This window comes from Parus major, chromosome 5 (genome assembly GCF_001522545.3).
Source record: "Parus major isolate Abel chromosome 5, Parus_major1.1, whole genome shotgun sequence".
NCBI classification, from domain to species: domain Eukaryota; kingdom Metazoa; phylum Chordata; class Aves; order Passeriformes; family Paridae; genus Parus; species Parus major.
In genome coordinates, this window is record NC_031774.1 from 17,419,132 (window position 1) to 17,439,519 (window position 20,388).

At 42.3% G+C, this 20,388-nt stretch overlaps 1 protein-coding gene across 3 annotated transcripts in view; it reads right to left on the minus strand.

The window, feature by feature from the left end:
• Window positions 1–869: 869 nt before the first annotated feature.
• LRRC56 (leucine rich repeat containing 56) overlaps window positions 870–20,388 on the minus strand; it is a 78,865-nt gene continuing 59,346 nt past the window's right edge. For all 3 annotated transcript variants that reach the window (XM_015630045.2, XM_015630052.2, XM_033515033.1), the window contains 9 exons: window positions 15,194–15,290; window positions 14,605–14,802; window positions 10,549–10,726; window positions 8,218–8,421; window positions 6,802–6,866; window positions 5,564–5,697; window positions 4,759–4,922; window positions 2,015–2,375; window positions 870–1,292 (listed from right to left, as the gene is read on the minus strand). In XM_015630045.2, coding sequence (XP_015485531.1) covers window positions 1,100–1,292; window positions 2,015–2,375; window positions 4,759–4,922; window positions 5,564–5,697; window positions 6,802–6,866; window positions 8,218–8,421; window positions 10,549–10,726; window positions 14,605–14,802; window positions 15,194–15,290 — 1,594 coding nt within the window. In that variant the 3' untranslated portion in view covers window positions 870–1,099. The remainder of the gene's footprint in view (window positions 1,293–2,014; window positions 2,376–4,758; window positions 4,923–5,563; window positions 5,698–6,801; window positions 6,867–8,217; window positions 8,422–10,548; window positions 10,727–14,604; window positions 14,803–15,193; window positions 15,291–20,388) is intronic.

Consider the following 20,388-nt stretch of genomic DNA (forward strand, 5'->3'; position numbering starts at 1 on the left):
TCATTGTGTAATTACAGTTTCATAAACTGATTTTTAAAATGTAATCTAACATAGTATTTTAAACTGGAAAAAATGTGATGATGCTTGGTTTCAGACTGCAACATCCATAAAGTTGTAAGACACAGTCATTTGGAACAGCATCTCACAGACTGCAGTCACTAAAACAGATGTTTTGGACCTTACCCGGACAGGAAGCAAATGTCCTATTGAATAAACAAGAGATTATTCCCTTACTTCCCTGCTTTGCTGCATCATCACTTAAAATTATCCAGTTATAATAAACTGGAAATTCTATTTGATCTGAAAATGCTAGAAATGGGATGGAGGTGAAAGGCACATGCAGAGGGTGCTCTGACACCTGGTGACAGAATTCAGCTCTGCTAGAGAAATTCTGGAATGCAGTGTCTATTCAGAGAAAGTGAGACAAATCCTTCCAGGTAGCTGCGGAGCAAACAAACATGTTAATATTGGGATAAGCCACTCATCCAGTATTTGCTCCCATAGCAATGCATCCTACAAGAAACTCTAACGCCTGTGTATAGGGTGAGCATCTGTGGGGGCATAAACTCTGAAAACATCTGGCATTCCTGGGCTCCTCCTCAGGCAATGCACCCCTCCCTTAGAACCTGCTCTGGTCAACACTTCCTCTCAAGCCCTTGATTTTGGCCCTCACATGTTAAACATCCAGGACTGCAAAAGACACATTGCTGGCTGCTGGTAGGTTCACCTCCTCCAGCCCACTCCACAGACAGCAGGCTCCATGCTCTGCTCATGCTCTTTGTTTGGTGTCCCTGCCTGACTCACAGAGCTGGGTATGGAGTGGATGAGAGGAAGTATGACAGGATTTGTTCTGTTTTAGTGCATATAGGTTGCAAAAATAACCGTATTTTTCTGTAATAAGAAGTTCATTAGCTCATTGGTTGATCAGTGGTTGCTCTTAAAATATTTCTGGACCAGCTGTATCCTGAATTGAGGCAAATCACGTTGTTTGTTTGAACTGCTCTGTGTTTAGCTTGCAGAAGGAGCTGCAGGACAGCATCAATCCTTCATGGCTGCACTGTGTACATGACTCCAACACATGCTGTCAACTGGGTATCTTCTAGAACTGAGGACTTCTGTTCCGAGATGTTTTTGTGGCAGTGGATTTTTTTGGCAATGACTGCAGAAGGGACCTGGCAGTCAGGGACCAAGCAGAATTAATTGGCCTAAACCTCTGCGAGGCTTTTGTGGATGAGCAGGCAGCTGGGTGCTTGTGGTTGATCTCTTTAGAAGGGCTCTCATCCATGATGGGCCTGAGGAAAAGAGGAAAACTGTGGTGAGACTGCACTCCATATTTGAGTATCTGCATTCTATTCAGCAGCTCTGAAAACTGAACCAAAAGCTGCCAGGCCTGGGAGAAGCCCCAGGCACACGAGCTTCCCACACAAGGCACATGCTCTCTGCCTAGGCTGACTCCAAAGTGACTACATTAATTCCAACCCAAGCTGTCATGTCACAGGTCCTCAGTTGTATTTCTTCAAAGAAGCGGCAATATGATACTAAATTTGCAGCAAACAGGTTCAGAAATAAACATGTTTTGGTGCATGTGACACTTCTCTACTTTATTTTCCAGAGCTCATTCTAACATGAATTTGTGGCAGGGAAAAAACCCAAATGGGATTTCAGGAACTCTTCCTGGAGTGTACTGGAGAAGAGTTTTGAATGAGTGCCACAAGATCTTTGCAACAGACACAGCATTGGCTCTGGGTGGGGAACATGAGAATGGAGCAGTAAGAACACAGCAAAATTCTGGGCTATTATTCAAGAAAATACAAAATTTACAATACTTTAAGCTATAAGGAACATGGGAAAATGTTTCATTAACTTTAGAAAGTCAAAGGTAAATGTCAGTACAAATAAAAGGAATTCTTTTTACAGAAGAAGCAGGAGACCCCAGAGAGACAGAGAAATCTGCCTTTTCCTGCCATGAAATAAGTCCCTTCCATTTTCCCCAGACACATTCCAGTGCACATACCTGATCCTTGATGACCCCACAGCTGCTGGTCCTGGAATGGGCCTTTGCTGGCTGATGGAGCCCACAGGCTGGTGCTGCCTTTGGGATCCAGAGGCAGTCAGTGTGCTGTGCAGGCCCAGGAGAGAAGGTTGTTTGTCCAGGGGCTGGGCTGAATTCTCTTGATGAGCCTTTGACTGGCATTGCTGTGTATACTTCCTGTTTTCCTCTTGGCTGGGTGTCTTTAGGCCCATGTGGTTCCTTGTTTTCCAGGGTCTTGCTGCAACATCCACTGCAGAGGCAGGTGAAGGGTTTTTTGGAGGGGATGGAATTAGATAACGTTTTGAGTTGGAGGGCACTGCACCCTCCTGAGCCTGGGATGAACCTGAAACAGAGTGGAAAGCACAGTGATTTACCAGTTCATCTGACTGCTAAATAACTAAGCCAGGGAGTGGAAGGTTTTGGAGATGCTGTGTGATGGAGCAGGGTGAGCAGTTGCGTCTCGATGCTGGCCATGTTGAATTGCTTCCTCTGACAGTAGGTTTGGGTTCACTGGCAGCCTCCATGCCAGCACTGCTGGTGACATGCCAAGCATGGAGCAGCTCACAGGCAGAGCTCAAAGGGCACACACCAGCTCCCCTGCCCTCCTGTTCTCCAACAGGAGCACACCTGCATCATTCCTCACCAGTGTTTGCACTGACTTGCTCTAAATACCTTAGGACTCCTTCCAGTGATCTGAAGTGCAAAGCAGAGGAATAATCACGGATGAGTGGATCCACTTTTTAAATCAGAGGCAGAGATTATGGAGTCTCATCATAAGTGCCTGACTGCTGAGGAAGATATTGCACTGCACGCAGGGCTACTTTCAGGATGTTTGTGTTTCAGCCATGTAATTCTCTCCATGTAATATGTGCAACACACAGAGAAAAAACTTGTTGCTGACTTATAAATATAACCAGCATGCACACATGCTTAGAACCATTCTAAATATAGCAGGGATCTGACTCTCTTGTCTATTGAAAGAACCAACCATTCTATAAATAGCAGAGATCCAATTGCTCTTGTCTATTAAAAGAACCAACCATACCTAAGTGCCTGATATGCAGGGTCCAGGGCAGGAACATAATCTAAAGAATGTGCCACCGAAACTCAGGCCCAGAAAGTTGGTATCTGTGGTTCCCAACTGATGGGGGTTTATTTTACCGCCTAGGTAAAGCTGATAAAAACTTTTCATGGAACAGTTTGTATCATACTATATGCTTTAAAAATGTCTAAACTTCATTATTTGTTTTTAAGTATAGCCACTCTGAGAGACTGGTATGTCTGACTCAAGAGCCTGAAATAACATTCAACGCCTTCCAAAAAATGCAGTTTATATGTATCTGATGCTGCAAACATTTTCATGTGCGAGTGGCTTTGCTCAGATGACTTGTCCTTTTCTGGTCAGAAGGATTGCTTCCAGCAACAAGTTCTTCTGTGAGAAACTCACACTGGATTGGACACACTTCTGTGTGAGATTAGGATCCTCGTCAGACCCTTCTGCCACCTTAGACAATTCTAAATTTCAAACCACTCCATCCTCATCATCATCCAGCAGATTTAGTTACAAGATGGACAGATCCATGCCCGACCATTCACTTACACAGTGCTACAGGGCGTGACACAGGTACACTGTGAGATGTTTGTGATGTTGTCTTGTCAATCTTCAAAGAAGATGAGACCATCATACTCAATGTAGAGAAATCATATAAAATCTGAAAAAGCTCCAATTAAATCTAAAGAGACCACAAGATCATAATTTAAGATTTCTGTGGTCACTGGACAACAGGCCATTCCTTCAGATTTTTCCAAACAGCTTTTATTCTTGTTAGGGGGATAATGTTTATAGTACATGTTAATACACATACAGGCTTTGAATAATTTCATAATATTTCCAGGTTTTTTTTCAAAACAGACTATATTTTTCTAAATTTTAGTAGATCCACTTTTGCCCTTGAAAGAAATGTAAAATGAAAACTTACATGGCTTTACTTATGGAGAAAAAAATAGTTTTTTTCATTAACAATAGAAAGAAAGATTGAAGTTGCAATTACGTATGGTCCTCTATTTGATATATGTTTGGAATAACCATTATTAATGTTCTTAAAATATTCTTAAAGACAATATTCAACAAGTAGTGAAGAGTGGGAATTCTGCTTTCATTCATGTAAATGCAATTTCAGAGAAGCCTTTGGCTTTATTCCTGAGTAGAAGAGCATGTTCCATTTTTAAACCTTTTATTGAATACATCCTTTTGGTTGCATATCTTTCCAGAATTCCCAGTTGCTCAGTTAAACCTTAATCATTAGCTCAGTCATTATTTACATCAGTGCCAACTGAATTCAAATACAACTCAGTAGGAATGACAGTATTTTAGACTCACCTGGCACTGTCATAAATTAATGACACAAGGTAAAAGACAGAGACATGTCCTCCTACTAGACTTGATGCTAATCTAGTGTAAGATCACCTTTGCTCCTCTTGATTCTACATATTCATGCCAAAATATATCACCTGATGGTGATATATCACACAGCTGGCCACAATGTCCTGCTTGAAAACTGGAATGGATTGCTTAGGGTATGGCTCTGCAGTTGCATTTTCCAATTGCTGCTCTAGAGCACAGACACCAGATCTCATAAAACACTGGGGTTACCAATGCACACATCTACAAACACCACGTGTTACTGCCTGATGCCAACCCTTCCCCAGGGATTTAGGTCCAGTACCTGTAGAGGAGTGGGAAGTAGGCTCAAGTGGAATCCTTTCAATAAGTTCCTTATCACAGGCCTCCCTCAAGTTATCTTCCGAGCTATCAGTCAGGCTCCAGTCTTCACCCTCATTCACCTTCACTGCTTGGCTGGCTTGTCCTTGCTGACCTGCTTGCAGGCACCTGGACAACATCAAGTATCACACCTTTAATTAGCTTTTGAGTGTGTTTATGCAGCTGGTCAAGTGCAGCTTGGCATGGCCACTCAGACAAACACCCAGGCAGTGTATTTAGTTACCCACTGTTACTTCACAACTTCCAGGAGATATGAAAAATCATTTTAATTGGATCAGCTATCTAAGATCCCTGTGTCTGATTATCTCAAGCATCTTAATCAGGTGAAGTGGGGCAGATTTAGAATACTACCCATTGAAGTAAGCTCAGAGAAATAAAAGCATTTTAACTTCCAAAACAACCATTACCTGTCTGTGAGATCTATGAGATCTCAGCAAGGTGATATTTGTCTTTCAGCCTTTTGTTTGCTTAGGCCAATGTGCTGCTTGCAGAAAAGCTCATCCATCCCCTTTCAGCTCTTTTACTGACTGAAGGTAGACACTGTCAGGCCCAAGAAAGGCTCGCCAGTTATGAAAAGTCATTTCCTTGCTCTTGCTAAGGAAGTGAGCCCAAAGCGGGGACAGGAAGGAAGGAGGCCGAGAGACTGTCCCTCGAAACCGCCACCAGGTGGCCAAAGCGATGATTTTATTTTTGCAGCAGAAAATGAACGCACAGTTCATTGCACGGCAAGATTTCCCCGGCGGTCTCACCCCTTGCGCTGCTCGGTCCATGTTCCCAGGTCAGGGGACACCTTTTCCTGGTGCAGATCTCTTCCTCCTCCAGAGGCACAGAGGTTTTCTGTCATCAGACTGGACGGTGTCAAAGGGCTCACAGTAGGAGGTAGCTGTGGAAATGGCAGAAGTTATCTAAATATCCCTGGGAACTCTCACCAGCTCCGTTTCTAGATGTGGATTTTAGAATGCATCAAAGCCCACGGTTATTTTTTAGATCATTCCTCATCATTTTCTAACTCCTCAGTTTTAAGAAGTCCCCCTCCCCAGTCAGGTACTGTTATAGCCTGAAGAACCAGGATAGCAGTTACAAAATTGTTGATTTATATTTCACTGGATATAAGCCTATAGCACCTATACCAAAAAGCATAGTAAGACCAGTACCACAGAAACTGCATCACCCAGTATATGACCACAGTTTGACTCCACATCCCAGTTTTTAGCACACAATAATTCACTAAAATGTTCAAATTTGTTTCAGAAAAGCTTCCCATGCTGAGGCAGTGGCAGCAGAAAGACAAGGGCAGTACATATTTTTTCCCTGCAGTTCTTTAATATCTGTTATCAGCATTAAGCCTGTCCTGTGCATCTCCCTGATTTACCCCAGCCTGTTTAAATCTACTCATGTACAGCTGTGCTGTGTTCAATGTCAGAGCCCACAAAAGCTGACCATGACAAGCCAGGCTGCTCCCCTTTACACACACAGGTGTCCTCTCACTGAATTACTGCCAAAATGAGCAGGCTGACCCAAAAGGCAGGAGCACCACCCCACCGCCAAGAGGAACAAACTTTGGCTTTGTGTTTGTTTCGTCAATAGGAATGACCCTGCAGTATTAGCAAGGTGACTGTTTACATCAACATCAAATAAACACTGCTGAAAAAAGACTTTTTCTTAGTAGCTATTGCAGAAATACCATCAAATTTTGCAATCCTGCCTTGTACTTTGCTCACTGCAGGACGATAGGAAGTCTGCCCCCACCAGCTGATAAGTGATCTTCACATATTCCCTTACAGCTGATGGTCCACTGCTGCTAACACATGGGCACATGCAACGTCATGGTAGGAGACCCTCTGTCCTTCTCAAAGGCAGCTGCATGGTGGGGGTTCTTGGGCTACAGGAGAGAGTGAGCTGCTACAAGCCACAGTGGGAGTTCAGTTTATCTCAGGAGTTATGGGGGTCACCAAGCAGGAACATGAAGTATACAAGAAAAACATACACCTAGCTTTTGCCTCCTCGCATGGAGGGCCTTGGCGGGGTTCCCACATATAACTTGACAGAGTCCTAAGAAAAACAGGAAAAAGAAAACATTTTACTCGAGCATTTAACAAATGGTGCTGTCGTTGAAGTCAGTCAATATAATTTCCCATAGACAGGAAGTTGTAATATTTCATGGTGTAGGTTTGCAATATCAGCAGGCATGGCTTGACACTGCTGCTAAGAGGCAGCTTCTCCGCTTTCACCAGAATCTGTCTTCTTCTGCTCCTTCCCTGCCTCCTTAGTTGTGCTGGTGCAAATATTTGTGTGGACACATGGTCAGTCAGATCAGGGAACAAATTTAGATTTAAAAAAAAAAAATTTTTGTGGGTCTTTTTTTGTTTGTTCTGCTGGATTATTTTTCAGCTGGATCTTGATCAAAATCAAGTTAACAAGAGATAAGGCAGCAAAAGGTCAGAAGAAGCAGTGAACACTGGGTGAAATTGTCTCTATGAGTAGTGCTAGCTGCCTAAAAGTGTGTGTAAAATTACGGTCTCATTCCCTGACAAGCTGTACTTGATTTCCACGTACATTTCCAAATGTGCATTCAGCTCTTGACTCTGCATTGCTTCATCTAATCCATCATCCTGAGACCTACCTATAGGCAGGGAACTGAGGAAAGATTGGCATCTGAGAAAAGCAGCCACAACGCCAGGAAACAAATGCCATCTTTCTATCTAATCTGCAGTCAGTTGGCTGGTGGAGTTACACTGTCAAGGTGTTTCCAGGAGGGTGGTATTCCCATTCCAGAAGGATGGGTGGTATTTCCAAGTGACTAGGGCAAGAAGAGCAGTGGGAGACCTGTGTTTTGGATCAGTTTTGGGCTGATCCTGTGGATCAGGATGTGAAGTCAAGGAACTGACTCCTCTTGCTGAGGAACCAGCCTCTGGAAACCCAAACCAAAGCACTCACTGACAGCAGCGATGCTGCTGTTGCAATATGAGACTGCAGCACACAGCCTGAGCACATGATCCAGTGGGGAGTGAATGGGCATCACCACGCCTCTCCAGAGGACTACCTCGGACAACGTTCTGTGGCTCAACAGGATGAGCCTGATGTTACTCGAGCAGGACAGCTGTGATGAGGTCTGAAAGGCACTGCCAGCACTGCAGTGTGGGGCTGTGAAAAGCGACAGCAGCACATGGGGGCGGGGGGCTGAGGAGTGCGCAGCCCAGGTGACTCGCACCTTCTGCTGCAGGGGGAAATAAAGGAAAACCTACGCTAGAGCAGGTGAGTCTCGTGGAAGACAACATATGCTGAACCTGATTAGCAGTGCCATGGGTGGGTGGTATTCAAAGCACCCTGGCTTTTATCAGTAATAACATTCAGGAGGAGGTGGAGGTGTGGGAAAGAACAGGATTAAAAAAACATACATTACCATGTGTCAAATCACTAGAGTCATCTTCTGTGAACAGCTTATCAGGAAAAACAGTGGAATCTGAAGGAGAACAGCTACCAGACAAGAGGCTGGCATCACTACACGTCCCTGCATTAGCAGAACACTCTGCATTTCCAGGTCTGGAAGGTGTTGGGGGTTCTGGGCTGCATCCAGACTGTTTTGCTACTTCCCCAAGATACAGATCTAGAAGAGAGATTTCATTAGTAGAAGCACACTTGTGCAAGGCTTCAAACCACACCATCACTGTACCTTGCAAATATGGTGACTGCTGCTGCACACCTGGAGCTATAGGGGACAGAAAAGTATGTAACTGCAGCTAAAAGAAACATGCTGGAATCGGTCCAGCATATAGACAGAGGTCTTCCAGTGCTGCACAGTCATGGCAGAATCTGGGGATCCCCTAATCAAACTGATAACCCTTCTCACCCTTCTGCTCCTGGGCACCAGAGACAGACTGCTGGGGTTATGGGTCAGGAACTCTCTCTGCTTACCATCCACCTCAGATTGTCCCACAGGTGAGCTTGGATGTATCCAGGGCTTTCCTACCTTCCCTGCCTGCAAGCCCAGGAACACTGTATGATGCCTCTCATTTGCTGCCCACCTGCCCACAGGGGAACCATTACAGACTTGCTGCAGGCACAGCCTAGTCTTAAAAGTTTAAGCCCAGTCTTAAAACACATTGCTTAAATGCCCTGGCACAATGCAGATGGTGATGGACACCTTACCAGAGCTACCAGTCAGCTACCAGGGGAAACTGTACCAGGAGTTACAGAAACCTGGGAATGGCAGTGATAGATATTTCCAGTACTGCCTCAGAGACAGATAGTTCTCTATCTCAGAAAGAAAGGTGAAAAGTATTTTTGTAATGCTACAGGACATGAAGGATTATACAAAAACTAGCAAAGGCAGACAGAGCCTTGTCCTCTTGCCTGCCCCACTGCTGGCTGTCCTGGGAGCACAGCACATCTCTAAGAGAAGAATATGCAGCCAACAACCCGTGGGAGTGAGAATTTAATTTCAGTGTCCTGATGAATAACATGCTTTTTAAAATGTTGAGCATCTACCAGCTCCAAAATGAAGCATCAGGTCTGTGATAATATGGACATTTACTTAAGAGTTGAGTGTTAGGGACCTTTACTATATCTTGGGCACAGCTGTTAATATGAACCCATGAAACACAGACCATGTGAAAAGCATCAAAATCAACAGTGCTGCTGGAAAGAAAAAAAGTACTGGGATGTCTGAACCTGACTGGATGAACTTACTGGTTTAGAGCTGCCAGCAAGAATATAAGTCTGGTTACACCAGGAAATGACATGAATTCATAATTTTGTGCTCTGCCCCTACTGCTTCTGTCAGCAAACTTTGTTAACTAGTTTTCTTAATCTCAGGTGATGTTGCCAAAGCACAATCACTGAGGGATCAGATTTTAATGGATTTTTTCCCTACCACGACTACTATTACAACTAATGATTTGGACCCATAGGGATTCAATAAATGACAAATGTATGTACTTATTCCAAAACAAACTAAATTTTTAATGGAGTACAGTTGGCAGGCAAACCACAACCTGGGGAGGGGGCTGGGAAGCCAATTGCACTGCCCACACTAATGGGAAGCAACATGAGCAGTTATAGGAAATACTTCGCAATATTTAATAGCATGTGGTAAAGTGCATGTAGCATGACACATAAAAGCATGGACATCTGAACTATTACCAAGGCTGCAGGCACATGGACAACAGATTTATGTTCAAACCATTTGTTCTCTACTAATGAATGTAATGAACTTAATCATAGTAACAAAGAAAGTGGAACAGATTCCTTACAAGATCATGCAATCTTCCTTGGATGCTGCTACCAGTGAAGGGTGGTAACCAGATTGCCTTCCCTATTATTAAACTGGAATGGGAAATCCTACTACATCCATGCTACACTGGATTGACTGTTACCATGGAAAGAGCTGTGAACAGCTGTTGTTGAAACATTCCTTTCCAAGCTTTGCTTCTTCCCATCGTGCAGAACGAGCCCTAAGTACAGACTCCCAGTCAGTGCTGTATTTGCTTGATGCTCTAGAATTTGTCTGCATTTTTTCATCTTGATGCCCAGCTTAGGACAACTTCCATTTAAATCTGCACTGTTATCTGCTGAATTCCAGCTTTCTTACTTACCAGGTGAAGAAGACAACATCCTTTGTCTGTCCCTTCACTATAAGTAAAGACCAGCTTTAAAGAGATCCGCTTGCTCTTCATCTTTCTTTTTTTACATATCATAACTCGAAAAATGAACCACAACAAGGAACCTGTCATACCTAACTGTGAAATGTCTTTGACTAAACCACCTTCCTTGATGGATTTCTTGATGATTAGAGAATGCTCATGCATCTTCTTGGAAGGAAGGAGAGCAGTCTGACTTGCTGGTATTCTGTCCAAATACTTCAAGTGGGGAATGAGTTTTTTTACTTCTGCTCTGTAATTATAGTCTGGGTCCTGGAGAAATTGAGAAAGTGGTCAGTGTATTTAACAGTTTGTGGAATTCCAGTAGCACAGTACTGTTCAATTTGTATGACTGCCATATGATTTGAAATGCTTCTCACATAATTTCTACTTGAATTAATCATGAAAATGTCCTGAGGACTTCAAAGACATGTCCTTCAAAGGCTCCTTTGTTATTTACCCACTGATGACTTTGCTATTTGTCTTTGTTATATTATGTATAATGTACAAAAGCATAAAAGGGCACTGATGACCACAGAAAGCTGGGGCACCCTCAGCATTCAGCCAATCTGTCTCCCTGCTGTTGCAATTCTCTGGTGTTTGCATCAATACTCAGGTGACAGAAAGATTTGAAAATATGTTATGGGTGTTGCAACACCTGCTTATGGAGAAAGAAAGAGCACTTCCGTGGATTGTGTTTTTAGGCACACCATAAAAAAGACATATAAAACAAGAGTGCATCGATAGTGGCAGAATACAAATGGACAGCTACCCACCAATCAAGTGCTTCACCCAGGCAAATCTTACGTTTTTCAGGACATTGCATGAAATACTAGAAAATCCCACAAAGCCAAGTCTTCATTCAATACAGAGTGATCACAAACAGAAATCTTTCTGTGGGGCCTGGCTGGCTGGATGCCCCCTACCCCTGCACAATGCAGCACTGACATTGGCAGAAGAAACTCACTAAATAAAATGTGTTAGTTGTTGTTAAGAGGTGGACACTAATTTCTCAAACTAAGTCTTTAATCTTAATTTAGAGAATGAGTCAACCATTCTCAGCTACAGCAAATTCCCAGCCATGTCCTGTTGGAGAGAAGAATCATGTTACACTCATGTTGCATTACAGCAACAGAAGTTGCAGAATTTATCATCAAGTTGTTGCTCTTGGTTTAGATAACAGGGGAAGATGAGCTCATCTGAAAATCAAATTACAGGGAGCAAACAGGCCATCTGAAGAAAGAGCAGTAAATTTAGCTGGACCATTCTGTAGATTAAAAGTAAATAAATAGGAGAGCTTTTACAGACCTTTAGCAAGGGCCAGACTACAAGAAGGAGCTTGAGGAATTAGAGCTAGCCATCAGGGGCACACTAAAACAAGCCCACACCTACTCTTTTCTATACACCAAAAAAATGCAAACATCCACTGAAATCAAGAAAACAACAAAGTCCATGGAGGAGGTCTCAGCAGCCAAGGGCAGGCCCCACTTTGTAGCCATGTGAGAGCAAATCATTTTCCCAGCACAGACACTGGGTGGGAGACTACAGGGAACTCAGTCTGCCTCTGCTACAACTCAGTGTAAAATACACCACTGTGCTGACTCCCCAGGCAAATTCGCATCTGGGACCACCAATGACCACTGAAGCCCTTCCAGATATTCTTCTGTGGATACCTGGAACTCGGGCTGTAGATAAGATAAAGATGGTACTATTGTCCGGCTGTTATCTCATACTTAGAGGGAGGTTAACAAAGCTGGGAAGAGGAATGTATCACTGATAATGGAAACAAAAAAATTTACAGGCCACACCACAAGGAAAGACAAATCAGCAGCTCTGCTAAAGTCAGTTCCCACTGGGTAAAAAAAGTATTCTGACAGGGGAAGATCATGATCATCAGCTCAGAAGAAAAGAAAGGCTAAGCATGTGGACTAATTAGCATTAGAGGCAAGAGATAATCATTTAACAAACAGCATAAGAGAACTGCGTAGCCAATGAGCATTAAATCCTGTTTTCTAAAATGTATAAAAAATGAAAAGTTATGAATGACCTCGGGACCCTACCACCAAGAAGCCCCAACTGAAGAAAGATCAACAGGGATGCCACTGGATCCATGGGTGACAATATTCTTTTCTCTCCTCTCTTTTCTATTTCTTTTTATTTCTCTACCTCACATTTACTGTTAAATAAAATCTGTATCACTGACTTTGGCATAAGGTTTGCACCATAATTCAGCAGAGGTGTCTCTCACTAATCAGATCTTAGCACCTACTTGCACAGGAGCAGAGACAGCCATTCTGCATGGAGCAGAGCAGGAGGACACACCACCACATACTACTGCTCTTTGTACTTCCATTACGGGACAACATGCAGAGCATCCCAAGGACTGATTTCCTCACCTGAACAAGCCAGGGGAAATCTGAGATTTCTCCATTAGAAGTACACTTAAGGACTGAAGATGCCAAACCCTCCAAAAATCCCATTTTCATTGAGCACGAACAACAAGGAAGTTGAAGGAGACTTTCTGTGTTGTTAGGATACACTGCACCATTTCTATAGTAGGAAGCTATGATTGGAAGCGTCAGTAGCTGTATTTATCTCCATGGGAGTAGAAAGAGTAAGCAGGCATGCCTTGTACATCACAAGTAGGCAGTGCTTCCTTACTGCAGGAATATGTTTTTCCTCTCATGATAGCATCTTCCATTTGGGAGAAATGTTCCAAAATGGAGAAATCATTTTGGTTACAAGCAGTTACAATATGGTCCTTTAAGGATATTTCTACCAGTTCAAACTAGAAAGGCAAGTATATAATATTGTCCTTTGAATTCCAGAGAGGAAAATTATGATAGCTAAAGAGCTACCTTCCATGGCCCCTTTTACTGAGCAATAAGATCAAGCCAACAATTATATCTGAAAAATGCTATTAACTCATTTATTTAAGAAGTGCCAAGATTTATGTCTATTGCATGCTTGAGTTTTAGTGTTAATACCTGTTTTCAAGACCAAGCCCAGGAAGAATATCAAAACCAAACCTTTTAGGCAAATTAACAGCAGCATGACTTCTTTAAAATAAACAGGAAAGCTATGGAATATGTTGCATTGGGATAACACCATCAGCTCTGATTTTGGACATGCATTATCAGCTGTTTATGCTGCAACTGGGAATTGCACCATCCTTAGTGAGACCTGTGTTTTACATAACTCTGTGTGCCCACAGACCTTCCAAAAGACCTGGATGGCAATATGTTGGTGTTTTAATATCCCAACAATGCTTCTTTATGAAGCAGGAGAAAGTGAGAGTAATACAGCTCTAAGGCTGTTCATGTAGAATTAGATCTCCCTTGCTTTGCTTGTTGAGTGCCCTGAAACCCAAATCAGATCATGTATTACTGTGCTCTCATCTTTGTGACACAGAGGCTCTTTCATGCCTTCAACAAAATACTTCAGCAGAAATTATTCTATCATTTTAGTACACAAGAGGCAAATCTCTGTGTTTTGTGTCTTCAGCTTTTTCTGAAGGTCTTTTTGGTCATTTGATTTTAACCTTTCAGGGGAAGGGTAACAAGCATTTCCAACATTATAGCTTTTCCTAGTTACCTCAAGCATTCCTTTTTTGAGGAGCTCAACTTCTGAGCATGGTGGTGTTGGAGGACTTGCTTTTGGACTGGAGAGCCTCCAAAAGAAATGGAAACCCCTCAAAAACAGTTATCTCACCACAGACTTACAGAATGGTTGGAGCTGGAAATGACTTCTTAAGATCACCTAGTCCAGCCCCTCCGCTAAAGCAGGCTCACCCAGAGCAGATTGCATAGAATCGCATCCAGATGGGTTTTGAGTATCTCCAGGGGAAGAGACTCCACAGCCTCTCTGGAACACCTGTTCCAGTGCTCATACTCCAAGAGAAGAAGTTTTTCCTCATATTGCTGGGAAACAGGCCTGAGTCTTTACTAGCAGCCTTACAGTTTGCCTGTGGTCATCTTGGAGACCATACTGATAAGACCACAAAATCAACAGAAATGAAAGGTGGGAAATGCATCCCTTGCCATCATTTAGAATGATGCAATAGGAAGATGCAGAAACGTTTATCATTTCCATCTCACAGTTAAATAGCACTGACAAAAAATTAACACAGTATGTGCAAACCAAGTTCTCACCTCTGCAGATTCTGCATTTGACTTCAGGCAAATAAGGTTGCCCTCCACTGTCAGGTGGCTTAACTTGCAACAAAGTCGCAGGTACTGCACCTGGTTGATGTCCTCGATATTGTTCCCTTCCAGGTCCAAAACCTCAAGGTGGTCCAGCCAGGTAAGCTGGCTCAGGTCAGAGATATTGTTATAAGCAATGTAGAGTTCCTCAGCAGAAGTAAACAGAATAAACATGTAAACCATGGGCTTGCACAAGTAACACAAAGCTTTGCAAAATGTTTTCTAATATGTGAAATACTAAATGGATGAAACTAACAAGGAAGTGAACATTTTATAAAGTGTGGCTGTTGCAGCCTTAAATAACAAGTGCTAATTTAGCCATATACTGCTTTAGGCATACTTGGGATCAGACCCGAATGTTACACCTCATTTTAAAAAGCTATATTGTAGCATCTTTTAAACTAACACATGCAATTCAAGGCATCAAACCAAAGGCAGTCAGAAAAGGAAAGGGTGAGGAGAATGAAGACTGAAAGTAACGAAAATCAACTGAAGACAGTTCTGAGATTATCTTTTGGCAGGACACATCTATACTTACTTTTATAGAGCTGCAGGAAGAGATCCCATCTAAATCTGAGAGCCCACACCGAGCCATCCACAGGATACGGAGATGGGACAATGAGGTTCCAAGATCCCTTATAAAAAACAATTCAAGCTCTATTTGAATGAGTGAAAAAAATCAAGACTTGCTTACTAGGCCACTGAGACTTCTTCCAAATCCCACATTGTTCACAAGAAATTCCATTAAAAACGTTCACCCTCGAAAGTGAGGAATAAAATTATACCACTCTTTACTTATCCCACTGCCATCTGTGTTCTGGTATGACAACATGTCACCCCAGTACTGTTTGATTAAGATTATTCCAAGAGCTACATCATGGTAATTCTGCCATAAATCACAGGCAATTGCTAAGAATTAAGTGGGGTTTTCTTATGCTGGCATCATTGGCTATACTCATATAACCCAAATCTACATATATGAGCCGACTGCACAGTCAGTCTCACTATGTCCCTCTTACAGAGTTACCTCTGTTCTGATTTTGCAGTTGAAAGGAATAACACTTTTGCCAAATAACATTTTTTGAATCAGCAGAAAATTATAATCCTTTCCATCCTATTATCCCACCCTTTGAGTGTAGCAAAATATCCATAAGGGATCATTAATATGAACTTCAAACTTTCTGGTCATAACCCAGAAAATCACACACTGACCTGCTTGAGTTCATGCTTATGTAATGTCCCACTGACATTACAGTGCTGCACAATACAAAGATAACACAAAAAGGGTGGCAAATCAAACTGGGGGCTTAATCATCTGCCATCGCTGGTAACGTTAAATTGGCTAAAGCCACTAGTCTACCAAAAACAAAATACAACACTTTATCAAATCCCAAACCAACCAAAAGCTCAGAATTCTCAACTGTAGCCATGATATCAGAGTATCTGAATAATAAAGAACTATACAGTGGGTAACTAAATTCAAAGACAGAGGAGGTGGAGACTAGCATGGAGTTCACAGAAACACAGTAATGGCTGAGTTGGAAGGAAGGTCATCTTGTCCAACATCCATACTCAACCCAGGCCAGTTTCTCAGGACCACATAAGAAGCTAAAATAGTTCTCAGAATTTTGGATTAGCTATCTCTTACAATATTTATTCTTATAATACAGAGAACCGTAAGTTTTCTACAGGAAATTGCAGCAGACAGAAGTCATGGGGGCCCTTGTAATCTTGAAATATAAAGTTAGCAGTTATTGTACTCATGTCTTCTCTTTGTGGATGTCAGGGAATAAGACCAGCTTTGCATTGCCTTCGGAGAGCCTCATGCAGCTTTGATACAGCTTTGCAGCACACCCATGTAGTCAAGCTGCCTGCTTCAGGGATACTGGGCATCCAGCCAGTCCCAGAGGTCAGGAAGGACTGCTTTTATGAGTGGGGATAGACGTATTCTTGCCTGTATTTTTAGTTGTTTCTCTACCATCTGAATACTTGGGAAGAACCTTTTCAGGAGAAAGGAGTCTGTGTATGCCTGAATAAAGGATGAGTGCAAGGAAAAATATTCCCAGGTGCCTCTCTTCTGTGATGGACCAAATACAGGGTTGAATGGAAGTTTTTAGGTGAATCTGGGGGTTTTCACCCCTCTGCCTCTTAGGGATTGGTATGTCCATGGGAATCATTCACACCTATCTGATTTCATACTACCACTGCAGGGGCTGCAGGCATTGGGTGTCTCTAATTACCCCTTCCCTGGATGCTGCCCATTTAAATAAGCTCACAACAGATGCACCACACAATGTGTTTATGTAAGACTTTATAGCTTTAGAGGTACAAACAGTGCATCTGACTCAATGGCCAGAACTAAACATAAAAAAAATCTCAGTCTCATTGAACATCTCTTTCCATCTAAGGCTAGTCTTCCCTTGAGGAGAAAACCCTCAACTGATATGAACCACAAGAGCTGCAGTGAATTTTGTGCACCCAGGAATCTTGCCTCTAGTAACATTAGAACAAAGAAAACTGAATTCATATCACCACATCCCTGGCCTTGCACAAGATCTTCCAGGGTCTATTTACATTGTGTATATTTTCTAAATAAAACAAAAACTGGTTCTAAGGCTTCCTTAAGGAACAGATGCCCTCCAAATTAATATTTACAGAAAATTTATTATTAGATTTGCAAGCTACATGCCTATAATAAGAAATAAATTAAATTAGATTACAAAAGCACAACCTACCATCAAGCAAGGCCAACACACCCATAAACACAAATATGGCATTAGGAATAATGTGAAGGGATTGCACTGCTCATTTCATGACCCTCCTCAAGCACTGGTGAGATTTTCAAATTTTGGGCTAATTTTGGTGCAGAATTTTCTCTTCTGTAAACCACTGAACAGAGATAAAGGGAAGTAGTCACTCTCATTTTTGTGTCATTGAAACAAGGTTTCTGATAGAAGCTCTGTTTATTAGGCCAGCAAAACTGAAGACAATCCTAACCTGATTACATATGGTAGAGTAAGATATGGTGAATGGACTTTATTTCCATTTTAAATTTGTCTTGATTTTTTAACTGAAGGGCTTTTGCCACAGAAGATGACAGTAATATGCTTCTTCCTAATGTCTCTATCAATATGAAGAATGCCGAAGCAAAGCAGAGGATTAATTCCCAAGCAATTTTTACACATGGCCCCAAGAACAAACAGTTATTCCCTCTAGTCCTTGATCGCTCCATGCATTTGTGGAAGCTGTTTCCTGCTCATACTCTAAGACTTCCAGAGTTAAATCCTATTTCTCTTTGTCTGTCACAGTTTTCTGTTTCAGAGCTGACTGTGGTTAAACCCAGTGCACACAGACAGGGTCAGTCCATACTCACACTATGTGCTAGCTCATGCACAGCACACATTCACTAGGAATTATTAGCTCACAAGTCCTTAAAGCATTCTCCTGCTGTGCACACCATCAGAAGAGGACCCTAACTGAAATTATTTCTAAAGCCTACTTACCTTATTCTTCACAATTTGTGCTACTAAATTTAGTCTCAAATCCATTTCAGTTTCATTTATGGGTTGCAGCTCTGACTCTCCTACAGCTAACTGGCACCAGTCAGGAGTAGCACTTCCGAGGTTAATGCCAATCAGAGTTGATGAGCCTTTGTATTCCAGACAAAGGAATTGTGCATCCCATGTCTTGGGTACTTGCAGAAGGCAGAACCACTGCATGTTTGCAATGTAACCCAGTGTTTAATAACAGGGTGTTGTTATTAAAAAATGCTTAAACAGACACTTCAGAATATAAAAAAAAAAATAAAATATGGAAGTTAATGGGAATGGTTTCTTACAGGGCTGAAGTTGGCTGTCCCAAAGCTCATCTTTAACTCAAGAAGCAAAATACTAAGAAAGGATGAACTTTGTTGCACTGTTTGGCATGACTTGGCTTCATTTTTCTCTCTTGTTTCAGGGAAGAGACCTAGCAGCCCAAGAAGGGCACTCCAGCTCTTATGCAGAGCAAATGACTGCCACCTCTCCTTCCCTGCTAAGGTAGAGGCAGTGAGAAGAGGCAAAAGGACTTTTTCCCCTTTGGGCCCTACTGTAGAACCAAATTCCTCTTGCTGACACTGGGGTCATGCTAGCTGCTAGAGGAGCCTAAAATTCTGGATCATGCAGTCAAATTTTGGCCCTGCAGATCTTTTACTCCTGCATCTGTAATGAGTCATCCCCAGTCAGAGATGTTATCACAGCAAAGTACATCTGCAAACATTTTATTCAGTAACTAACAAACTAATCTTTTGGAAGCTGCATGACTCATGCTGCAGCATCAGAGAAAATTCCCTTGTTAATTACTGTAGAGATAATTGCCCTTGAGAGCATGGATGCTGTAAGGTGAAACAGCCATATAGCTCAAAGCAAGCTGCTCCTCACAACTGCACGCACCTGCATTTCTCAAAATTCTTCTGAAATATTTTGGCTGGGGAGATGAGAACTTAAGAGCTTGCAAGAGATGGGAGTGTCTCCTCTGGGAACAGCTCTAGAGCATCTGGCACATCCACCTTGGAGGGGGTGAGAGCAAAATGAGGAGTTGTTTGAGTACACATGACCACCACGGGCGTGCAAGTGTACACACAGGCATGTTTTCATTTATGTTAAGTGAAGAGGGTGAGATCAGCCTAAACTGAGGAGATACATCTATTGACCTTTATTGAAATGGAATTAATGGGTATCTGCACTCTGATAATGATTTACTAGGGTAGACTATTTTAATGTAATAATAAATTCTTAATAGCAATTTATCAGGCTAGTAAGAGAGAAAATCCACTGTAATTATACATGCAGTGTAACAGAACACTCCCACCCAAATAATCATTGACCAAGGCTGAAATTAATGAGACACATAAGAGATGAGGATTCTCCTGTACTGGGCATGATCATACAGAAAATAACAGCACCTATTCCAAAAACAGAAAGTAGGATTGAAAAGTTTGATGGCTGAAAGTAAAAAGATGAGACACTGGTCTCAAGGCTGGTGGCAGTTGGTCATATGATGCAGCACAGGAACGCTCAGTGATGTGCAAACAGCAAAGAGTTTATAGAAGGAAAGAGAAGACACTGTAGGGGAAACACAGCTCTCATTAATACAATGAATAATGCCAATCCAGTGGAAAAGTGACCTGTCCCAAGTGATGTGGAAGCTGGGAACTTTACAGGAAAGGCAAAGAATTAATAACCAAAGCTATTATATATCCTGCTCACCCCTGCTATGCTTCATTCAAGACAGGTTTGAGGCAGAGAGATGGAGCATGGGGTGGGGATATGTATATCATAACGTTTGATTGTGATAAAAAAGCCCCTGAAGCTGCCAAACCAGAGTCCTCCTGAGTAATTACTCCACATGGACTCCTACACACACGCTTGCCTGCAAAACACACACTGAGTATCAGATCATGTTTTCAGTATCCCAAAGTGCTAAGAAATCAATACAGACTTCCCTAGTTTCACTTTTAACCCAAAAATTTGCATTTATAATTGATTTTGATAAAATAATTTGAAGCCTGAGTTCCAACTATCTCAAAATAACTGCAGCAGGGATGGGAACTCATCAAACAGCCCAGTGCTTCTGTGAGGGTCTTGGCAACACCCTCCCCACTTGTGCACAACCATTTAGTATTTTTTCCCATGAAATCTGATGCTCCCATCTTGTCATCACTCCCCAAGGCTGGGGAGAGAGCGAGGGGCAATG